At 36.9% G+C, this 21802-nt stretch overlaps 1 protein-coding gene across 1 annotated transcript in view; it reads left to right on the top strand.

Moving 5' to 3' along the window:
- The window catches only part of CPED1 (cadherin like and PC-esterase domain containing 1), a 311055-nt gene that overhangs the window by 146446 nt on the left and 142807 nt on the right, over positions 1-21802 (top strand). The window contains exons 13-16 of the mRNA XM_036247475.1: positions 2940-3010; positions 5198-5248; positions 11320-11506; positions 12482-12650. Coding sequence (XP_036103368.1) covers positions 2940-3010; positions 5198-5248; positions 11320-11506; positions 12482-12650 — 478 coding nt within the window. The remainder of the gene's footprint in view (positions 1-2939; positions 3011-5197; positions 5249-11319; positions 11507-12481; positions 12651-21802) is intronic.

The following is a 21802-nucleotide window of genomic DNA, read 5'->3' on the forward strand; positions in this document are numbered from 1 at the left end:
CAGATTTATCTAAGTTATCACTGAGACAAGTAAATTTTAGATCCTTATCAGGAAGCAATTAGTAAATTGCTCTTAAAATGTCTTAAGAAAGAACACTCAGTTTTATTATCTTGGAATTGACCTGTGAGCATATGTATATTGAATTGTTATTCATGCTGTATTACAAAAAGGATGCAAATTGTACACATTATCCAGATGAGGAAACTGATGCCCTGAGAAGGGCGGTCATTTACTTAAGCCACACAACTAATAGAAACAGAGGTGACCTTCACATCCATAGTCTGGTGCTTTATTCTCATACATCAAGCAGACAGGACAGGCACGTCAGGTGTAGTCATTCATCACTGCCCTTATCTTCACAACGGTTACCTCCAGTTTTTTTCCTACAGAAAAAGCCAATTTTACATACTTATACTACCTGTGGGGTTTAATCACTTCATCCTTTATTTTATTTTATTTTTATTGAATTTATTGGGGTGACACTGGTTTGTAAAACCATACATGTTTCAGTGTACAACTCAATAAAACATCATGTGCACACTGCAGTGTGTGCCCATCACCCCAAGTAAGCCTCTTTCTGTCCCCATTTCCCCCACCCTTGCCCACCTCCACCCAGCCCGCAACCCCCTTTCCTCCGGCCATCACCTCACTGTTGTCTGTGTCTATGTTATATATATATGTTTCTTGGCTAATCCATTCACCTTTTTTCATACAGTCCCTTCCTCCCCTCTTCCCTCTGACAGCTGTCAGTTTGTTTCATGTATCCATGCCTCTGGTTCTATTTTGTTCGAAATAAATATCTGCTTATAGCAACAAGGTGAAAAGAAATAAATTCAGAAAAGCAACAGTTAGGAAGGGTGACAGTGATGTCTGTGTCCCGAGGCTCAGAATACAGAGGCCACAACAGACTCAGTATAATTCTGAACAGCATGTGCCCTCTCTGCTAATTTTGACTTCACTTGAATTAGAGGTGTAGGTGTACTTTGCTCTAATCACATGCTTTCCATGAAAACTCACATTTTGAAAACATAATTTATTCACAAAATTAAACAAGAAACCACTGCAGGTTGCCTTGAAACATCTCATTCCACTAAGAGAGTACCCTTTCTAAAATGTAGTTTATGTGCCAGCCAGGGTTGTATCTTATGAGCTTCACTTAGAGTTTTTGCTTTATATGAATTCAGAGATATTTCCATTAAACATATCTTATCCCATGCTTGTTTTATCTATTTCTAAATTGCTTGGGAGAAGGGAAATAAAGTTGACCTTTGAACAACACTAGTTTGAAATGCACAGGTCCACTTTGCATAGAATAAGAGGGAGAGGGAGAGGAAGAGAGAGAGAAAGAAACACTGATGTGAGAGAGACACATCCAGTGGTTGCCACCCACACAACCACAACCAGGGCCCAGGACAAACTGCAACCAAAGTACGTGCCCTTAGCGGAAACCTAACCCGGGTCTCTCTGGACCACCGGCCGACGCTCTAACCGCTGAGCCAAACCGGCCAGGGCAGATTTTTTTTATTTAATACACTCAACTGTTAGTATACTTGGGTTTCTCATCTGTAGATTCAACCCACCACGGATCAAAAACCGTGTTTTCACATTACCAGCTGCAGATTCACAACTGCAGATCAAAAAATGGTGTTCTCAATCATGGTTGGTTGAATCCTTGGACACAAAAGGCCAACTGTAGTTAAGATTTTGGGGAGTCAAAAGTTATACATGGAGCCCTGGCTGGTTTGGCTCAGGAATGAGAGACCGTTGGCCTGCAGACCAAAGGGTTAGAGGTTTGATTCTTGGTCAAGGGCATGTCCCTAGGTTGCAGGTTTCATCCCTGGTCCCAGTTGGGATCCATGTCTGTCTGTCTGTCTGTCTGTCTCTCTCTCTTCCATTCTATCTAAAAATCAATGGAAAGTATCCTTGGGTGAGGATGAACAACAACAAGTAAGTCCTAGACATTATTTTTTACCTCTAATTACTTTATTCTACACACATACACAAACACATAGACAAAAATAAAAATGCAAAAAAATTATTTCACATTAACAATATTTTTAATTTCTTGATTCTTAATTTTCTATCCTGTGTGTATATTGTGAAGAAATTGAATATTGCTTATTCATCTTCTCTCCAACATAGAGCCCAACACATATCTGGGATTATAAATATTTATAAAGTGTAATTAAGTACTGAACATTTGATTTAATTCTACTAGCATCCCTGTGAAGTTAGGCCAGTATTGTTATCTCTAGTTTGTTGGAGTAGAATTGGAGATTCACAACAAAGCACAGGAAAGTCAAGTCACATCCTGCCCAGTATTCTCTTTTATCAGGACCAGCAATTTTTCTGCCTGCAATTTGGGTTATTTTGTTCCCAAATTTAAGGATTTAAGGGGCAATCTAGCCAAGCACTTACTTATACCACAGAAAAAATGAGGCAAACACACCAAAATATAACTAACCCTTACCATTCACTCTTGTTAATCAGAGTTTAAGGATGGAAGCCTTGGCAAGCTTTTCTGCATGGTACACTTACACTTCTTAGATTATATGTGTATTCATCTCAGTCTGTGCCTCAGAATTTCCAAGGCTTCTTGCTTCAAGACTGTAACTTTAGCCAAACAGATTCCAATTAGAATGTGTGTTCCCGAATCACTTCTGTTGGACCCCAGCTATCAGAGATTGCTTACTTTTGGACTGAAGAGTGACTTTTTGCCCTGGTTTTCTTCAAATGTTCTTCTGCTGATTAGAGATGATGAGATTTCCACCCACCTCACTTGAGGCAAGATCGCCAGTTTTGAGGAATGAAATCCAGAAAGTGTTTGTGTTCAGCAAAATAACTGTGCCCACACAGGAAAAAAAAATAGTTTGTTAGATGTAATTTCCATGAATTTTTCTTCATTTCATTGATCGAGTTGTTTGGCATTGCCTTTACAGGAATTCCTTCACAGACGATGAGAACATTGAAAAACCACAAATGCCATTTGATGCAACTGAACATAAAAAAGGTAAAAGGATAGTCCCACTTAATTGACCATGAAAATTAGTATTGCATGGGCAAAAAACACATAAAAATTGTATAGCTTCATTAACAATTTAAAATGAAAATTAAGGAAGTGCTGCTTCCCTCATATTTGGAGACATTTTTCTTCTTAAAAATGAGAGTTGGGGAGAGTGTAGAGAAATAAGTATATTCATGCTGCTGGTAGATATATGAGTCAGAACCTTTCATTAAAGGGCTATTTAACAACATATAAGAAAAGCTTTAAGCCCTGACCAATTTGGCTCAATGGTTAGAGCATCGGCCAGTGGATTGGGTTCAGTTCTGGTCAAGGGCACATACCTTGGTTGCAGATCGGTCCCCAGGGCCAAGCGGGAGGTAACCAATCAATGTCTCTCTCTCTCTCTCTCCCCTTCCCACTCTATCTGAAGATAAATGGAAAATATATCCTCAGGTAAGGATTAAAAAAAAAAGAAAAGCTTTAAAGTTATTCTTACAGACCAGAAATTTCACTTCTGAATATTCATTTTAAGGAAATAACTTAAAACATATATAAGATTTAATTACAAAAATTATTAATAAGTGAAAAAATAGAAAGCATCACTATACAGTCCTAGTGGATCAGATAAATAAAATAAGCTATCCAATAAAATACTATAAAGCCATTCTAATATTGTGGGAAAATATTTATGACATAAAAGATGTTTTTGATATATTGTTAAGTGAAACAATAGGCTACAAGCAACCTGAGCCTCAAGGAAAATTAATGGTGATTTTAATATTATCTCTTGTATTTTGTCTATGATTTCAATTTTTTTCTGTCTTTGATTTTATTATATTTTCTAATTGTTTCTATCTAAAGAATTTCTGAACTTTGGGTTGCAATAAAAGAAAATATTGATAATTTTTAAAATAAAATTAAAAATCCATGTGACTCAATGGATTGAGCATCATCCCATGAACTGAGAGGTCCCAGTTCAATTCCTGGTCAGGGCACATTCCTGGACTGCAGGCTCGATGCTCAGGATGCGGGCTTGACGTTTTTCTCTCACATCGATGTTTCTATCTATCTCTCCTTTCCTCTCTCTCTAAAATATCAATAAAAACATATTTAAAATAAACAGTACCATTTCTACAATTTTTGAAAAATCAAGGTTTAATTCAATACAGTGATTCTGAATGTGTGGTCCCCAGACCAGCAGCATCAGTATCACCAGGGAAATTTGAAAAATTCAGATCCACTGAATCAGAATCTCTGGGTATGAGGCCCAGCATTCTGTATTTTAACAAGCCCTTCAGATGATCGGAGGCTCACCAAAGTTTGAGAATCACAGCTTCTACAGAATGAATCAGCAGGCCCAGTAAAAAACTGATGATAGACTGACATTCTCTCCTACTCTCTTCTACTATTTTTTGCTCTTTAAGATGAATGGTTTAAGCACTCAGTGTTTTTATTCACCTTTTTGTACCATAAATATTTATTAAGAAATATTTTAGCCCGGGCCAGTTTGGCTCAGCGGTTAGAGCGTTGACCTGCGGTCTGGAGAGACCCGGGTTCGGTTCCCGCTAAGGGCACGTACCTCGGTTGCAGTTTGTCCCCGGCCCTGGTTGGGGCGTGTGGGTGGCGACCACTCGATGTGTCCCTTTCACGTCGATGTCTCTCTCTCTCTCTCTCTCTCTCTCTCTCTCTCTCTCTCTCTCTCCCTCTCTCTCTTTCTCTCTCTCTCTCTGTCCCCCTCCCACTCTATCTGAACAAAATATCGAAAAATGTCCTCAGGTGAGGATAAAAAAAAAAGAAATATTTTAGATAATGTATGGTTGAATTCAGAAACTTAGAGTAAGTATCAGTTGAAACAACTAGGATGGAATTTCTGTAATTCTAAGAATTTGGGAAATTATAGCCTTAGGATTATAAAACTAGGAGTCATGAGAGTTCACCTTGAGGCAATGGATGGCATTTAGACAATACATATTTTTCCCTTAATATTTTCCAGTTTGAAATAATTATTCTTTTGAGATTTGAACCAAATAACTTCTTTTGTTTTACCATAATTTTCAGTTTAGCATAGAAGTACTTTCTGATACAATGGAGTTAAATAATAATATATGTTTTATTAAATTATGTTGTGTTTGAGATTACTGAACATATATTTTTAAATTTTCATTAACAGTTTTAAATTTACTTTTTTTTTAGTTGTGATTCCACAAATTTTAAATGCAACCGAAGAAGTGCATTGCAGTAATGGTGAGTTCCAGTGGAAGTGTTTCAGCAGCATTAACAGACACACCTCTGCTTTGAATAAATCATTATTTTATTTTAATTGTGTATCTTTAGGCTACTAATTTCTTTTAGTAAATTTTCAGAAGTTCTGAGGTTTCTGAAGGAGTGAACATCTATCACTGTTGCATAAAAATATATATGTATATATATATGTATGTAAATATATATACATATATATTTTTATCCTCACCTGAGGACATTTTTGCATTTATCTTCAGATAGAGTGGAAGGGAGAGAAGGAGGAAGAGAGAGACAGAAACATTGATGTGAGAGAGACACATCGAGTGGTTGCCACCCACACAACACCAGCTGGGGCCAGGAACAAACCGCAACCGAGGTACATGCCCTTATGGGAACCGAACCCAGGATTCTCTGGTCCACAGGCTGAAGCTCTAACAGCTGTGCCAAACCGGCCAGGGCTAATTTTTTTTTTTTTTTTAATCCTCATCCGAGGACATTTTTCCATTTTTTGTACAGACAGAGTGGGAGGGAGAGAGAGGAAGAGAGAGAGAGGGAAACATCGATGTGAAAGGGACACATCGAGTGGCTGCCGCCCGCACGACCAACCAGGGCCGGGGACAAACTGCAACCGAGGTACATGCCCTTAGCGGGAACCGAACCTGGGCCTCTCCGGACCGCAGGCGGACGCTCTAACCACTGAGCCAAACTGGTCAGGGCTAAAAATTTTTATTTATTGATTTTTTTTAGAGAGAGGAAGGGAAAGAGAGAGAGAGAGAGAAAGAATCGGCCAGGGCTAATTTTTAATTTTCTGTTTTTGAACCTAAAATGCTATGTTGTATGTTTATTTGTTTAAGGTCAGTGACTTCCAAACTCATTTTGAAGGGTCCTAAGGGTGCTAAGGCTTTACCTTAGAGGCTGCTCAAGTTGACAAATTTAGCTTCTCTGTTTCATACGTTGATTTTAAAGACTCTCACCACCCCACAGAGATTCCTTTCCTGCCAGGTTGTTAATATAATGGATAGTACTAGGGTAGAATTTTCTTTATAACAATTGAGAGCTTCTAAGTTAATTTCAATATATTTCCTTAAAATTCCTTAATTTTTGCCTAAGTATAATAAATATACATTAATTTCAAGTATTATATGGATTTTGAAATGTAAAAATAATTTTCTTCATTGTCTGCTCAGCATTATTCCAGTGGTCTTGTAAATAAATCAATGTAGAGAATCTAACTGCCTTTTCCAAGATTATGGGGCTGTTAAATTCCCAAGCTGGGTCACGAGGCTGGGTCTTCAGATTCTTTGTCCAAAGCTCATGAGTTACCTTAATATCCTATAATGATATGATGGAAAAAATAAGAGTTCTACTTAACAGGTTTTTGAGTTCTACATTGTCCAGGTTTTTTGGACAATGTTTTTTCTTTTTACCTTTTATAACATATATATAATTTATGCTAATACATGTACTTAAAAAATTTAGCCTTTCACAAATAAAAATAATTATTCTGATAAAACAGTAAAGCTGAAAAAAATTTTGGACTAAAGTCTAATTTATTATAAATCAGTCCTCTAATATAATAAAATCTCATTTGTATCTTCAACAATGTAATTAATTCATTCATTTTGTTTTGACACTATCATTAAAATTAGGGTAGACTGAAAGGTTGTAAAATAATATGGTTTAATGAAATAAAAAAGACATCCAATTAAAGAAAAGTAACATTTTATTTTATTTTATTTTATTTTTGTTTTTATCCTCACCCGAGGACATTTTTCCATTTTTTGTTCAGATAGAGTGGGAGGGAGAGAGAGGAACAGAGAGAGAGAGAAACATCGACGTGAAAGGAACACATCGAGTGGCTGCCACCCTCACAACCGACCAGGGCCGGGGACAAACTGCAACCGAGGTACATGCCCTTAGCGGGAACCGAACCCGGGTCTCTCCGGACCGCAGGCCGACGCTCTAACCGCTGAGCCAAACCGGCCAGGGTAAGAAAAGTAACATTTTAAATGCGGTATTGCTAATCAGGAAAAGATGACAGGTATTCCTTATGCCATTCTCTCCCTGCACTCACCATTCAATATCCTACTCCTAGCAAAATGCGTGCTACTCAACTCAGTTCTTCTAGGAGACTGGTCCCTCATGTACAGCAGGTAACTAGAGCAAGATCAAAATGAACATTTGTCGAGAGTCTGCTGTGTGTTAAACTCTGGGGTGATGCAGCATCAGGAAAGCCATTTCACTCTTTGGTCTTCTACTTTCTCATTTATAAAATAAAGCAACTATATGAGATTCTCTCTCTCTCTCTCTTTTTTTTTTTCTGTTCCCAGGTGACATGATGTAGATAATTTGAACATGTTAGATAATTTCTTCAACCTTATTCATGTTTTTATGTTAATAAAAATGAGTCTGACCTGTGTCTTCATAATTAATCTTCCTACTTTTATGGTATAAGATTTTAAAGATAACTTAATAATGTCTCAGAACAGGTGGGATTATATTTCTTGTTTAATATGAGTTATGATTATCCCTCAAGAGGGCAATAAAATTCTGTGGTTAAAAGAAACACATTAAAAGCAACCAAATCTTCAAATAGTTTTCCCATGTATACTCGCCAAATAGGTTAAGCAGTCTGCTACCATCATACCCAATACTGGGTTCTCCGTAGATCTAAAGTGAGCTGGCCAGAGACAAGTTGTGAGTGGGTTGGGAAGGATGCCAAGGAAACACCAGGTGTTTGTACCAGTGACACTGATGATTCAATTGAATATGATATCAGGAGTAAGTCAGCTTTCACGCAGGGGTTTAGGATGCAGCACTTAAGCTAGAGGTGGAGTTTCTGATGAAACCCAAAACAAGCACTTCCTAAAATCTTGCTTAAAAGTAACATTACAGCCCTGGCCGGTTTGGCTCAGCGGTTGGAGCGTTGGCCTGTGGTCTGGAGAGACCCGGGTTCGGTTCCCGCTAAAAGGCACATACCTCGGTTGCAGTTTGTCCCCGGCCCTGGTTGGGTCATGTTGGTGGCGTCCACTCAATGCGTCCCTTTCACATCGATGTCTCTCTCTCTCTCTCTCTTTCTCTCTCTCTCTCTCCTTCTCTCCCTCCCACTCTATCTGAACAACAACAACAAAAAAAATGTCCAGGATAAAAAAAAAAAGTAAGATTACAGCCTAGCTGGTGTGGCTCAGTGGCTTAGCATCGAACCATGCACCAAGAGGTTGCCAATTCAATTACCAGTCCGGGTACATGCCCAAGTTATGGGCCCAATCCCCAGTGGGGGGCATGCAGGAGGCAGCCAGTCGATGTCCTCTCTCTTCAATGTTTTTATCTCTCCCTCTTCCTTCTTCTCTCTTTAAAATCAACGATGAAAAAAAAATTTTTTTTTTAAGTAAGAAGATTCTATATTTTATTTCATGTGGGGCTGAGTTTCAGTGTTGCAATGGGAGAGCCTCATTGGAAACTTTCACTGTTATGTGAAAGTGTAAACTACAAGGAAATTAACTCTCCATGGCTGTTTCATAAAAATGTATATCAAATTGAAGTACAACTCTGTGATTACTATTTTGGAAAAAAAATACATTTTGTTATTTATTTAACTGGTTCTAAGCAAAGAAGTGTAATGCAAGTGTTTAAATACCCTTTTTGCCCAGGAAATAGTCCTCTGGAAAGCTTTCATATCACTGAGCTTCAGCTTGTTTGAAGTGCTGTGTTGGGTTCAGAGTCTCCGTTAGCTCTCATGTTTTTTTTTTTTTTTTTAGTCCTCACTCGAGGACATTTTTTGATATTTTGTTCAGATAGAGTGGAAGGGAGAGAGAGAGAGAGAAACATCGACGTGAAAGGGACACATAGAGTGGTTGCCACCCACACGACCCAACCAGGGCCGGGGACAAACTGCAACCGAGGTACGTGCCCTGAGCGGGAACCGAACCCGGGTCTCTCCGGACCGCAGGTCAACGCTCTAACCGCTGAGCCAAACTGGCCAGGGCAGCTCTCATGTTTTTACTGTGCTTCCCTCAGTGCCTTGGACACAGACTATTCCTGAAAAAGTCTTTGAGGAAAAAAATGCATTATTAACAAGTGGTTGAATTAGAACACAAAGGTATGGTCCTTTTCAAAGATGAAATCTAATAATATAATCTTACCCTCATTCTTTTATTTATTATAAAAGGTTTAGGAGCTGGTATAATCATCAGAATTATAGATGCAATATAACTACATTTATCAGGCAGATAAAAATTTAGGGCAACAAGTAAAATTAACCAGGCAGGTAGTTTACTCAATTCAATGACTTATTCAACTAAATTGAGTAGTTGTTTATCTTTTTCACTAAGAGTTTTCCTACAATGAAATTACAACATATCAGTTGTATTATTATTGTTCCTAATTTATACCTGAGTAGTTTTTTCTTCTACTGGCTGAGAAAACCATAGTGTGTGAATCAGAAATTTACAGTTTTATTTCATTTTCATTGTTTTAGTGAATGATGGGAGTTAGACTGTGACCTAGTTCTCAGCAGTAGAATAAAATATTCATAACATTAGTGATACCCATTACCGTGGATTTGGTAGTACAACTCTATGTCTGTCAAAGAAACAAAAAAAAATGTTGGTATTGTTGAAGCACAGCATCTGGGATGCGATGGGAGATATGACAAATGGAAAGAAAGACAAGGAAGAGATTGTGAAATGCCTTGCCTGCTTCATGAGGGGCTTGCACTGAATTCTGGAGGTGATGAGAAACCGAAACATTGAAAATAAATGATCAGATTTGATTGTAGGAAATTTACTGTGATTGACATATAAAAATAGAGGAAGAGGCAAGAGATGCTAAGACAATTAAAAATAATTTTTTTTTCTTTATTGGTTTTAGAGAGAGAGGAAGGGAAAAAGAGAGAGCGATAGAAACATCGATGAAAGAGAACATTGATCTGCCGCCTCCTGCATGCCCCCCACTGGGAATTTGGCCCACAACCTGGGCAGGTACCCTGACCGGGAATTGAACAGGCAGCCTCTTGATGCATGGGCCGATGCTTATCCACTGAGCCACACCAGCCAGGCAATAATATGTTTTTTAAGTTCAGTTGTATAACTTCCTGCAGTGAATTCTGTCATCTTTTTTGTTGCTAAGTTGTTAAACATCACTGAACATTTTATTTTAAAGGCAGTGCAAAGAAACTTACATTTTACCAATTTCTATAGAATTTCTTATGTTTTTCTTTACTGAAACTGTTGTTGGCTGAAAAGTATGGAACTAAATACTTGTTAATATTTCTTTGGAAAACATTTTCTAAGCTTTTAAAAATTTATTTTATAACTTATTTTTATTGTTGAAGTGATTACAGATGTCCCCCTTTTATCTCCCATTGACCTCCTTCTCCCCACCTCCTTCCCCCTTCACCACACTGTGGTCTTTTGAGTAATCTAGTTAATCTAAATATGAACACAATATAATTTAGCAGTGGCTGGTATATTTCCTTACCAAGATACTTTTGTAAAAATTGGTCTACCAAATAGAAACATTCTTTAAAATGGCTTAGAAGCAATAGTATGAAATAATATGCTAAATTCTCTAATAGGATTGAGCAGAATATAGCATTTGCTTCTTACATTTCAGTGTACTTTCTTAGGTTAAAGTGGCTGGGGTTGGGAGGGGGCATCAGAGTACCTTGTGATGTTTTTGCCTGGGTGTTTGGTATAAGATTGAAGTTCATATTCTTTGCTCTATCCTGCTGCCTGTAAGCTACTTTTCAATCCAATAGCAGTTTAATAACACTTCCCATTAAGAAATTTTCCTCATTCCCTGCTGGTTACCACCCCACAGAGTCATCACCCCCTGTTTACACTACTGCTGAATATATGCAGTAAATGCCAAGAACATGTTATCAATTCACTGGAGAGACATTTTCCCACCTCCTATTCCTTTAAAATTTTAAGGGCTGAGCAAAAAAAATAACACCAAGTAAAGTCAATCAATAGCTGTTACATGAGGCAAATTCTACAAAATTTGACAACTAGAAGTTACAAATCAACTCTGACCAGTAGATTTTTCTTTTCCATTTAAAAAAAAAATCACAGATGAAGACATACAATGTCATATCAAGCAGATCTTCACGCATCCACATTTGGAACTAAGTCCTGAATTTAACCCGAAGATCAAAGATTATTATTCTGAAGTTCCCTTTGATGTGGTAACAGTGATGATCGGAGCGGAGACTTCCAGCTGTCAGTGCAAGGTGTACCTGCATGAACGGGCAGGGCCAAGGTACGGAATGCTGCTGGGCGGAGTGAGGACATCGCAGTGGGAACAGACGTTTAACAGCCTTTGAAGGTGGTTTAGAAAAGCTGAGGCATGAGATCAGTTGGAGAAAGTGCCAGAGTGTGAAGTCTTTCCACCTTTTAGGTGTCATGTGGCTAAAAAGTACACATCTCTACAGATCTATCAGCAATCTTTGTGCAGAATCTTGGTAACCATGTTGTGACAGGAGTGGGTCCTGTGACATGAACTATTGAAGAGGACTCATTAAGGGGGAAGTTAGTTTATTGCTATCTTTCTGTTTTCAGATTGCTAAAGAGTTAATCCTTCTGAACAGTAGCCTCCTTCTACCCAACATAACTCCTCAAGTGTTTGAATATTCAGGGTTGATTACTTAATAAACATGATGGCAATTTGTGGACATAGTCACATTAACTTTCCTAGTCCCACTGATATTCATTCTGACCCTTTTGCGAGTCACCAGCTATTTTGTTTGTAATTTTGAACAGAAGCTAAAACCTCTTTATAGCCATGTCCATAGCTAGGAAGATACTCTCAGTCCTTGCACCCCTAGGAGCCAAGAAAACGTAGTAGAAAGAAACGAGGAATTGAGTCAGACAAAGCTGAGTCCCAAACTTGACTCTACCCTGTGACTTGGGCAGTTCGTTTCCCAGTTCTATTGTGTTCTCTATATTTTAAATGAGGACAATCATGGTTTTGTATAGAGTTGTGAGTGTTAAATGAGATAATGCATGACCCTGAAAGATGGTTAATAAATATTAGTTCCCTTTCCTATCGTTTATAGGAGATGTGACTTGCTTTGCAAGATAACTCTTAGCATACCAAAGTACTGAAAAAGAGAATTTAAAATGTTTATCTCACATTTTAAGTTTCTTATGAAATTGTACAGGCCTTGTACAAATTATAAGCATTTAATTTTGATGTATGGATTCATTTGGACTGAATAGATGTTTCTCTCTCCAGTTTTTCCAACTATCCTCTGGGCTTAGGAGCAAACAAAATCTCATTGCTTGTGGTGGATGAATCTCCAGCCCAGGGTGAGAACCTAATCACGTACAAGCTCACCATCTATCGAGAAGACCGTCCAAGTTTGCCCTTGTTTGAGGACTTCATGGCATGTGGTTTTGTGCAGGTAAGTGAATTTTACATTTGCACTTGAATTGAAGTGGAAATGATGTTAACTCAGGTGAAAAATGTCAAATAAAAATTGTTTTTAAAACAAGTATGCCTTTAAATTCAAACTGTGGTTTCATTTAAAAAAAAGCAAGAGTCTCAGCCAGGTATCTTAGATACCCTGTTGTGAGTGTTTTTCTTTTTAGTGAGGTGGCTCCTCCCTGCGCTTACTGTGTTCCGTGGATTTATTGTGGTTAATATTGAAAAAAATGTCTGAGTAGTCACACTTAGTTATGAAATTGGTTTTATATTTCCCTTTTAAGTTGTGCTGTGTTTCTTGGATTTGTCCCTGGATATACTTTCAAAATTTTAAACTAGTTTTGATAGAATTATTTTAAAGAGTGAGAGGAAAATTTATGGAACTATTTTACAGAAGGGATACCCGATGAATGAGATTAAATTTACATGGGTAGATATATTTCTACTTCACTTCTTATACCTTGATCATGCCTACAGGCTGTAGTTTCTCTTGTGAACAACACATTCTATTTTTTAACCCTGTTGATTTTGGAGGAGGGTGGACATTACTCAGACTTTGTCCTGTATGATGGTTCTCTGCTTTTTTTATTCCCCTTTTTCAGGATTCTATGTATAAACTTCTACATTTCCTCACATCATATATCCTGATTACAGGTGACTCCAGGGAAGTGATAATTGGTACTATTATCATACTCACTAATCCACTCAGAAATTATAATTGAATATACATCATGCCACAGGGATTTTTATGCTACTGGGAGCATTGATGCACAAAGGGTAAGAGTGATGGCTGACTGGACTTAGTGAGTGGCATGGAAATACCACATTTTCTTAAATGTAGTGCCAAATATGGTATTCTCCCTTCTCAGCCTATCACCAACACGATCTCTTCTATTCCCCAGATTTTAATATTATTTTGTAAGGGTACCCAGGACTGAGATTTATCTTTTTCAAGGAAACACATATCTTTATTTTATGAACTATCACCTGTTTAGAGGGAATTTCACATTGGTCTAAAGATTGCTCTAACGCAGGAAGGACAGAACCATTATTCTGAAAGATAATAATAAGTATACTTAAAAGGTGGAAGAGTAGAGTTCCAGGAAGCAATGGTTAAACCAAGTTAAGTGGGTTTATTTATTGGAGGACTTCTCTGAACCTTTTATAAGATTAATTGAAATGGCAGGTCTTCAAAAGGAGAATATAGAGTATATAGCATTTCCAAACATATTTGGCATTTGTTCTGTGCAATAGCTATTAAATATTCTTCTGTGCAACACAGTTGAGGAAACATTGGGTTAGACCATGGGGATAATTTCAAAACATGTTCCTCTCATCAGCTACATTTCAGTTTGCTCTACTTATGGAATAATATTTTGGAGTCCAAAGAGAATAAACTAGGCAAGCAGATACTGTTGTCCTCCAGAAAGTGGTGTTGCCCTGATCTGCTGGCAGAAGGAACTGCCCAAGGAAGACAACTGGGGAGAAGCCCCTGTATACAAACCTGGAATCCTAAAATGGGATGAGTGGGAGCAAGAGGTGGCAGTGGAGATTGGCAGCCATATCAGTAGGTAACCCCTTGGGCTGCTGGTGCCATCTGATATTTTTCTAATATTTGCAGCTCCCCATGACCTAGGAGAGAAAGGATTACTTCTTAGGAAGAGGATAGCCAAATGCCAAAGGCATATGAGAAGATGCTCAAACTCATTAGTCATCAGGGAAATGCAAACTGAAACTATAATGAGATACCACTACTCACGCTAAACAATACACAACATTAAAGGGACTGACAATACCAAGTGTTGGGGAGGATGTGAAGCAATTTTTCTTTGATACATTGCTGGGCAGAGTGTAAAATGTTTGCTCACTTTGGAAAGCTTTGGCAGTATTACTAAAGGTAGACATACCTATAACCTACAACTTAGTAATTCTCCTAGTTATATATCCAAGATAAATGAACTCATATGTCCATCAAAAGATATAACCTGGAAATCTTTTTTATAACTTTTAAAATAAGTTATTTTTAAGCAGACTTAGGTTTACAATGAAATTGAGAGGAAGGTACAGTGATTCCCTACATACTCCCTGTTCCTACACATGCACAGCCTTCCCCATTATCAACATCACTCACAAGAATGGTGTATTTTTTAACAAGGATGAACCTACATTGACACATCATAATTGCCCAAATTCTATGGTTTTCTTTAAGGTTTACTACTGGTGTTGTATACTCTATGGGTTTGGACAAAGTATAATGATATATATCCACTATTGTAAAATCATACAGTATATTTTTACTGTCCTAAAAGTTCTCTATGCTCTGCCTATTTATCCCTCCCACTTCCCACTAACCCCTGGCAACCATTGATCTTTTGATAGTTTTACCTTTTCCAGAATGTCATATAATTGGAATCATGCAGTATGTAGCCTCTCAGATTGGCTTTTTTCACTTAGTAGTATGCATTTAAGGCTTATTCCTGATTTTTAATGACTTAATAGCTCATTTATTTCAAGTACAAGATTTCTAAATATTAGTTGTCTTTATTATAGCTCAAAGCTGTAAACAATTCAATAAGAAAAAAGATAAACAGACTTAACATAATATTATTGAGATACTTTACGTGTATTGATACACACAAAATGGATGAATCTCTAAAACAATATGTTGAGAAAAAGAAGCCAGTCATAAGGCATACTGTATTACATTTACATTAAATTTAAGAGCAGGCAAAACTAACTTATGGTGACAGAAATCAGAATAGTGCTTATCTAGAAGGTGTGGATACCTCTAAGCATGAGTGACTTTTTGGGACAATGTCCGATATCTTAACCTGGGTAGTGGTTACATATATAACCAGTTGGTATCTAGATATATAAAAATGTATGCTCTTAAGATTTATATAATTTACTGTATATAAAATGTATTTGACCATTGTAAATGATCTATCTGGATATAAATTATACTTCAATAACATAAGAAAAAAGCATCAGTGGGGAAGTATGTATTATTTTCCAAAATATGCCTCCCTTCTCAAATATTATATTGATTAGAACAAGTTAATTACCATGCAATTACCTTAGACAATAGATCATATTAGGCATCTGTTACTATAATATGAAGGAAAATATTAGAAATTTTTTGTGGGATGTATCCTAAAGGTGATTGAAGGAAAGTATTTCAGTCACTTATAAGAATCATTTCCAGGTCTTAATTTAAAGTTTATGTGTGGTCCTACAGTAGTACTATATTTTATAACATGTATAAGTGTCTAATAAGCACTAACATTTTTTAGTCTTACTTTTGGGAACTATCAAATGATTGAACAAGTAATGAATAAATAATGTAGATTGATTTAGACCCTTAATTAGGAATTGGGAGAAGTCAGTAGCAGAGGTTTCTCACTAGAAAAAAATTCTAATCCAGAGACCCTTTTCTTTATTTTTCTTTTAGGTTTAATTTCATTAGAGTCTTTAGGTTTCATTGCAATTGATACCATGATGAAGTATAGAATACAAAGAGTGAGGGATAAAATTTCTTATCATCTATCACTTCTCAGGTATTTGAGAATTTTTAAATTAAGTTAATAGATACATTATGAAACTTAAAAACTTTTGGTCTTCAGAATTATTGTTTTTCTTTACTGTCAATATCCACAGTGACTTCCCTTCTTATATTCTTAAGGTTGAAATTCAGAGTCAACTATTGCAATAAATGATAGGAGGTTCTAGTGGAATCTCTAAAGCCTTACCTAGAACCTAAAAGGAAATGAATTGAACTGTAATTATATTTTATTTATTGGCTAAGAAGAAAAATTACAATTCCTCCTTACATTTCAAGTTCAATTTTGGCCTAATGGACTCCATTATTAAACTTGAAAAAAACTCTAGCAATCTACCTTCAAATAACCAAAAAAGAGAATCTAACTGGTGGTTAGTCAGCATCTTAATTTCTACTTCCTTCCTTCATTCGCTCACCTTCTTTCTTGACGCCAACTACTCATTTGATCCGTTCACCAAAACTAACAGTAAAGAGAAAGCAGATATGAGGCTTTCCAGTCAATTAAAAAATCAATTACTATGACTTTTTGGTGAATAATAATATAATTGAATTAATTGTTGCTGGACATTTTATATCTTTTATGTGCTCAAACATTGTGAAGTGCCTACTTAGCCATAATTAACTATTTGAGTTTAGTGTCTCTTTCTAATTATATTACCAATTTAAATTTGTACATGGTTTGTCACAGAGGCAATTCTTAGTTCAGTTAGTACCAGTGAGGGAGAAAGGGCTAATTTATTTGACTTATATTAAACAACTAGATTTGGAACAAGGTTTCTCAACCTTGGCACTATTGATAGTGGGGCTGGGTAATATTTTATTTGAGAGAATAATGCTGTGCATTGTAGGGTGCTTATTTAGCAGCATTCCTGGCATCTATCTTCTAGACTCCAGTAGTGTGACCCGCTCCAAGCGGTTACAACCCAAAATGTCTCCAGACATTGCCAAATGTCCTCTCAGGGGCAAAATCAACCCGAGTAGAGAACCACTGATAGAGACCAATGAAAGGTCCTATTTTTCTACTTTCTAGTAGGAAATCTACATAATCTCTAGTAGTATGAATTAGTTGCAGGTAATCCTTCAATGCTAAAGGTTGAAGAATCAACATTCTCATCTTTTTTTCATCCATATATTTTTCACCATTTCTGCAGTCAGTGATACTATTCTGCTTATTAATATGCTTTCTTTTCTGTCTAATGTAATTATTCTAATAAAAATATGCATTCATTTATAGAAAGTATGATTCTTGACCTGGCTGGTGTTTCTCAGTGGTTGGAGAGTTGACCTGTGCACGGAAAAGAGGCAACCAATCAATGTGTCTCTATCACATCGATGTTTCTCTTTGTCCCCTCTTCCTCCTCTCTACTCTCTAAACATCAATTTTAAAAAATCCTTAGGTGAGGATTAACAACAACAACAAAAAAATATATGATTCTTAATAAAATGTCCAAAAGTCATATAATATACATAGACTGTTATTTCACTTAGATTTACCTATAAATAGCATAATGTTTTACTTTTAGGAAGAAAGATTTAGAAAGTAATAAAATGTTATTATGGCTGGGATATGTCATGCTTAGGAATTAATAAAATATATTTATGTTCTAAGGAAATTAAGATACTAGTAGGAAATATTTCCTTTAATATCTCTTTCCAAATCAAAATTTTTTTACATGGATAACAATATAGCATCCACAGATGTTGATTTCCATAGATGATCTATGGTCTCATATACATTTTGCCCCAAAAGTGTTTTGCCAGAATAAAGCCATAAATTAAATCTACAGAAAAGTCATATAACAGAAATATAGGAGAATATGTTTCAAGCATTCATTTCTAGAAACAATTTTCATTTTAAATAAATTGCTATTAATAAAAGGAACAAGAAATTACCATTTGAAAAAAGTCTTGTTCAGCATTTAGCTACACATTTAAAGCTGGCATTTGCTGCTTTCTTAAAAAAAAAAAATTAGCAATCTAGATGCTGAGTTATTAAATGATGTGTGAATGACTTTAGTTGTAGCATTTAGGAATCTACAGTTTTCCCATTTACTTTTGTACCTTTCCAACACCAAAGAGGACTATTACTGAACAACTCAAGTTATAATTGTCTAATATTAGCAAATATTCATAATAACAGAAAAGCATTTATCAGTAATTGCTGAATAACAAGCTTGGTTCATTTCCAAAGTTGTAATTACAATTTAATACTCATTTTAGTGGTAAACAATTGCCTTGCCTACCTCGATATACTAGAGAAACGTGATTTAATTTTTCTTTCTTTTTTGTTTTATTAATTAAATTATTTTTGTTACAAATGTTTCTCCTTTTTCCCCCCTAGACACCTTCCTCCCGAACCCTACCACTCTCAGGATTGTTGTCTATGTCCATTGGTTATGCATATATGCATATAAGTTATTTGACCTATCTCATCCCTCCCCACAACACTCCTCTTCTGAGGTTTGTCAGTCTGAACGGTACTCCTTTCTATGTCTCTGCGTCTATTTTGTTCATCAGCTTATTTTGTTCATTATATTCCACAAATAAGTGAGACCATGTGATATTTGTCTTTCTCTGATTGGCTTATTTCACTTAGCATAATACTCTCCAGGTCCCTCCATGTTATGTCAAAGGATGAGAGAACTCTCTTTCTTACAGCTGCATAGTGTTCCATTGTGTATATGTACCACAGCTTTTTTATCCATTCATCTTTTGATGGACTTGGACGGTTTCTAGATCTTAGCAATTGTAAATAGTGCTGCTATGAACATAGGAGTACATATATTCTTTCTGATCAGTGTTTCAGGCTTCTTAGGCTATATTCCTAGAAGTGGTATCACTGGGTCAAATAGCAATTCAATTTTTAATTTTTTGAGGAAACATACTGTTTTCCATAGTGGCTGCACCAATCTGCACTCCCACCAGCAGTGTACTAGAGTCCCCTTTTCTGCACACCCTCACCAGCACTTGTTGTTTGATGATTTGTTGGTGGCAGCCATTCTGGCAGGTGTGAGGTGATACCTCATAGTTGTTTTAATTTACATATTTCTGATGATTAGTGACATTGAGCATTTTTTCATAGGTCTTTTGGCCATTTGTATGTCTTTTTTGGAGAGGTGTCTATTTAGGTCTTCTGCCCATTTTTTAATTGGGTTCTTTGTCTTCTTTTTGTTGAGTAGTATGAGTACTTTATATATTTTGGAAATTAACCCCTTATCTGATGTATCATTGGCAATTATGGTCTCCCATATAGTGTATTCCCTTCCCATTTTGATGCTTGTTTCTTTTGCTGTGCAGAGCTTTTTACTTTGATGTAGTCCCATGTATTAATTTTTTCCTTTGTTTCTCTTGCCTTAGGCGTTGTATCAGTGAAAATTCAGCTGTGTGTGATGTCTGAAATTTTGTTGCCTACATTTTTTTCTATTTTTTTTTTCATCACCTGAGGACATTTTTCCATTTTGTGCCCAGATAGAGTGGGAGGGAGAGAGAGGAAGAGAGAGAGAGAAAAACATCAATGTGACAGAGACACATCGAGTGGCTGCCACCCTCACAACCAACCAGGGCTGAGGACAAACTGCAACCAAGGTACACGCCCCTAGTGGGAACTGAACCCTGGTCTCTCTGGACCTCAGGCCAATGCTCTAACCACTGAGCCAGACCGGCCAGGGCTCTTCTAATATTTTAATGGATTCACGGGTAACATTTAAGTCTTTTATCTAGTTTGAGTTTATTCTTGTGTATGGTGTAAGTTGGTGGTTTAGCTTCATTTTTTTGCATATAGCTGTCTAATTTTCCCAACACCATTTACTGAAGGGGCTGTCTTTACTCCATTGTATGCTCTTGCCACCTTTGTCAAATATGAATTGGCATATCGTCTTGGGTCAATTTCTGGGTTCTCTGTTCTGTTCCATTGATCTATATGCCTGTTCTGTGCCAGTACCAGGCTGTTTTGATTACAATAGCTTTGTAGTATAACTTGATATCTGGTATTATGATTCTCCCTACTTTGTTCTTCTTTTTCAAGATTGCTGTGGCTATTCCGGGTATTTTTTGGTTCCATATGAACTTTTGAAGTATTTTTTCTAGTTCTCTGAGATATGTCAGTGGTATTTTAATGGGAATTGCATTGAATCTATAGATTGCTTTGGGTAGTGTGGACATTTTAATAATATTAATTCTTCCCATCCAGGAACAAGTATATGCTTCCACTTTTTTATATCTTCCTTTATTTATTTATTTTTAATGTCCTATAGTTTTCTGTGAATAGGTCCTTTACCTCTTCGGTTAAGTTTATTTCCAGGTGTCTTAATTTTTTTGCTGCATGGGATTGATTTCTTAGTTTCTCTTTCTGAGAGTTATTAGTTTCTCTTTATGGGAAGGGGCTCTTTGAGTAATATGGCTACTATCCTATGAGGGAGTGATTCAGCACAAAACTCCAGGTGCCCTCCCAGCTCTCCAAACTCCTGAGTCCCTCCACACAGTTCCAGTCCAGTCTGCTCTCCCTCTGCTGAAGCCCAAAGTGAGTGGCTGTAGCTAATTTAGTGCTCTGTCCCAGCACTCTGCTCTGTGGAACCAGCTTGGGATTTTAACCCCAAGGAAACTGATCACAATCTAAACAGCCCTCAGCTGCTGTGCATGGGCTCCCAACCTGCCCTCTCTCATGCCTCCACAGTTCCTACCCAGCTTGATTTAGTGTCCTCTTTCTGTTCCTGGTTATACAGGTTCTCTCCAGATGTGTTTCTGTTGGTTTTTCCCGATGCTTTGTCTTTATTTTATTTGTAATTTCAGTTTGGTCCTGGGAGATGGTCTGCGTAGCTTCCATTCACTCCACCACCATTTTCAGTACCCGTGGTTTAATTTTTCAACAATAGCATCTGTTGTAGAGAAATGCTCAGTGTTTTTTTTGTTTTGTTATTTTAATTTTTTTTCTATTTCTTTATTGATTTGAGAGGGAGAAAAAGGGAGAGGAAGAGAGAGATAGAAACATCGATGAGAGAGAACATTGATTGGCCGCCTCCTGCATGTCCCCCACTGGGGATTTGGCCCAGAACCTGGGCATGTGCCCTGTCCAGGAATCAAACTGGTGACCTCTTAGTTCATGGTTTGATGCTTAACCACTGAACCACACTGGCCAGGCTAGAAATGCTCAGTGTTTTTATTGCAAGTCAGAATTTGTTCTAGCTCCATAAAGAGAGTAAGAGTCTGTTTCGTCTTTGGAAATATTTTTATCAGAGAAAATTCTACATATTAACAAAGTATCTTAGGACATTCTTCTAACCTAGTGGTTCTTTAAAAGCCATGGACTAACTCCAAGGATCATGCCTAAAACTGCTATCAAGGGAACCCAAGGTGAGGTTCTAGCTCTGCTTCTAACTGGCATAATTGGTGGTGTGTCCTAGTATAAGGTATTTAAGCGCCCCAAGATCTGTTTCTTTCTCTTTAAGGACATAACTAGTAATAGTACCTATCTTAGAAAATTGTACTGAGGATTCAATTAGATCATAAATGCAAAGTTTTAGCACACGCTTAATGAATGATTAAGTGCTCAGTCAATACATTTTTAAAAAAATGTT

This window comes from Molossus molossus, unplaced genomic scaffold (assembly GCF_014108415.1).
Source record: "Molossus molossus isolate mMolMol1 unplaced genomic scaffold, mMolMol1.p scaffold_m16_p_7, whole genome shotgun sequence".
Classification (NCBI taxonomy): Eukaryota; Metazoa; Chordata; class Mammalia; order Chiroptera; family Molossidae; genus Molossus; species Molossus molossus.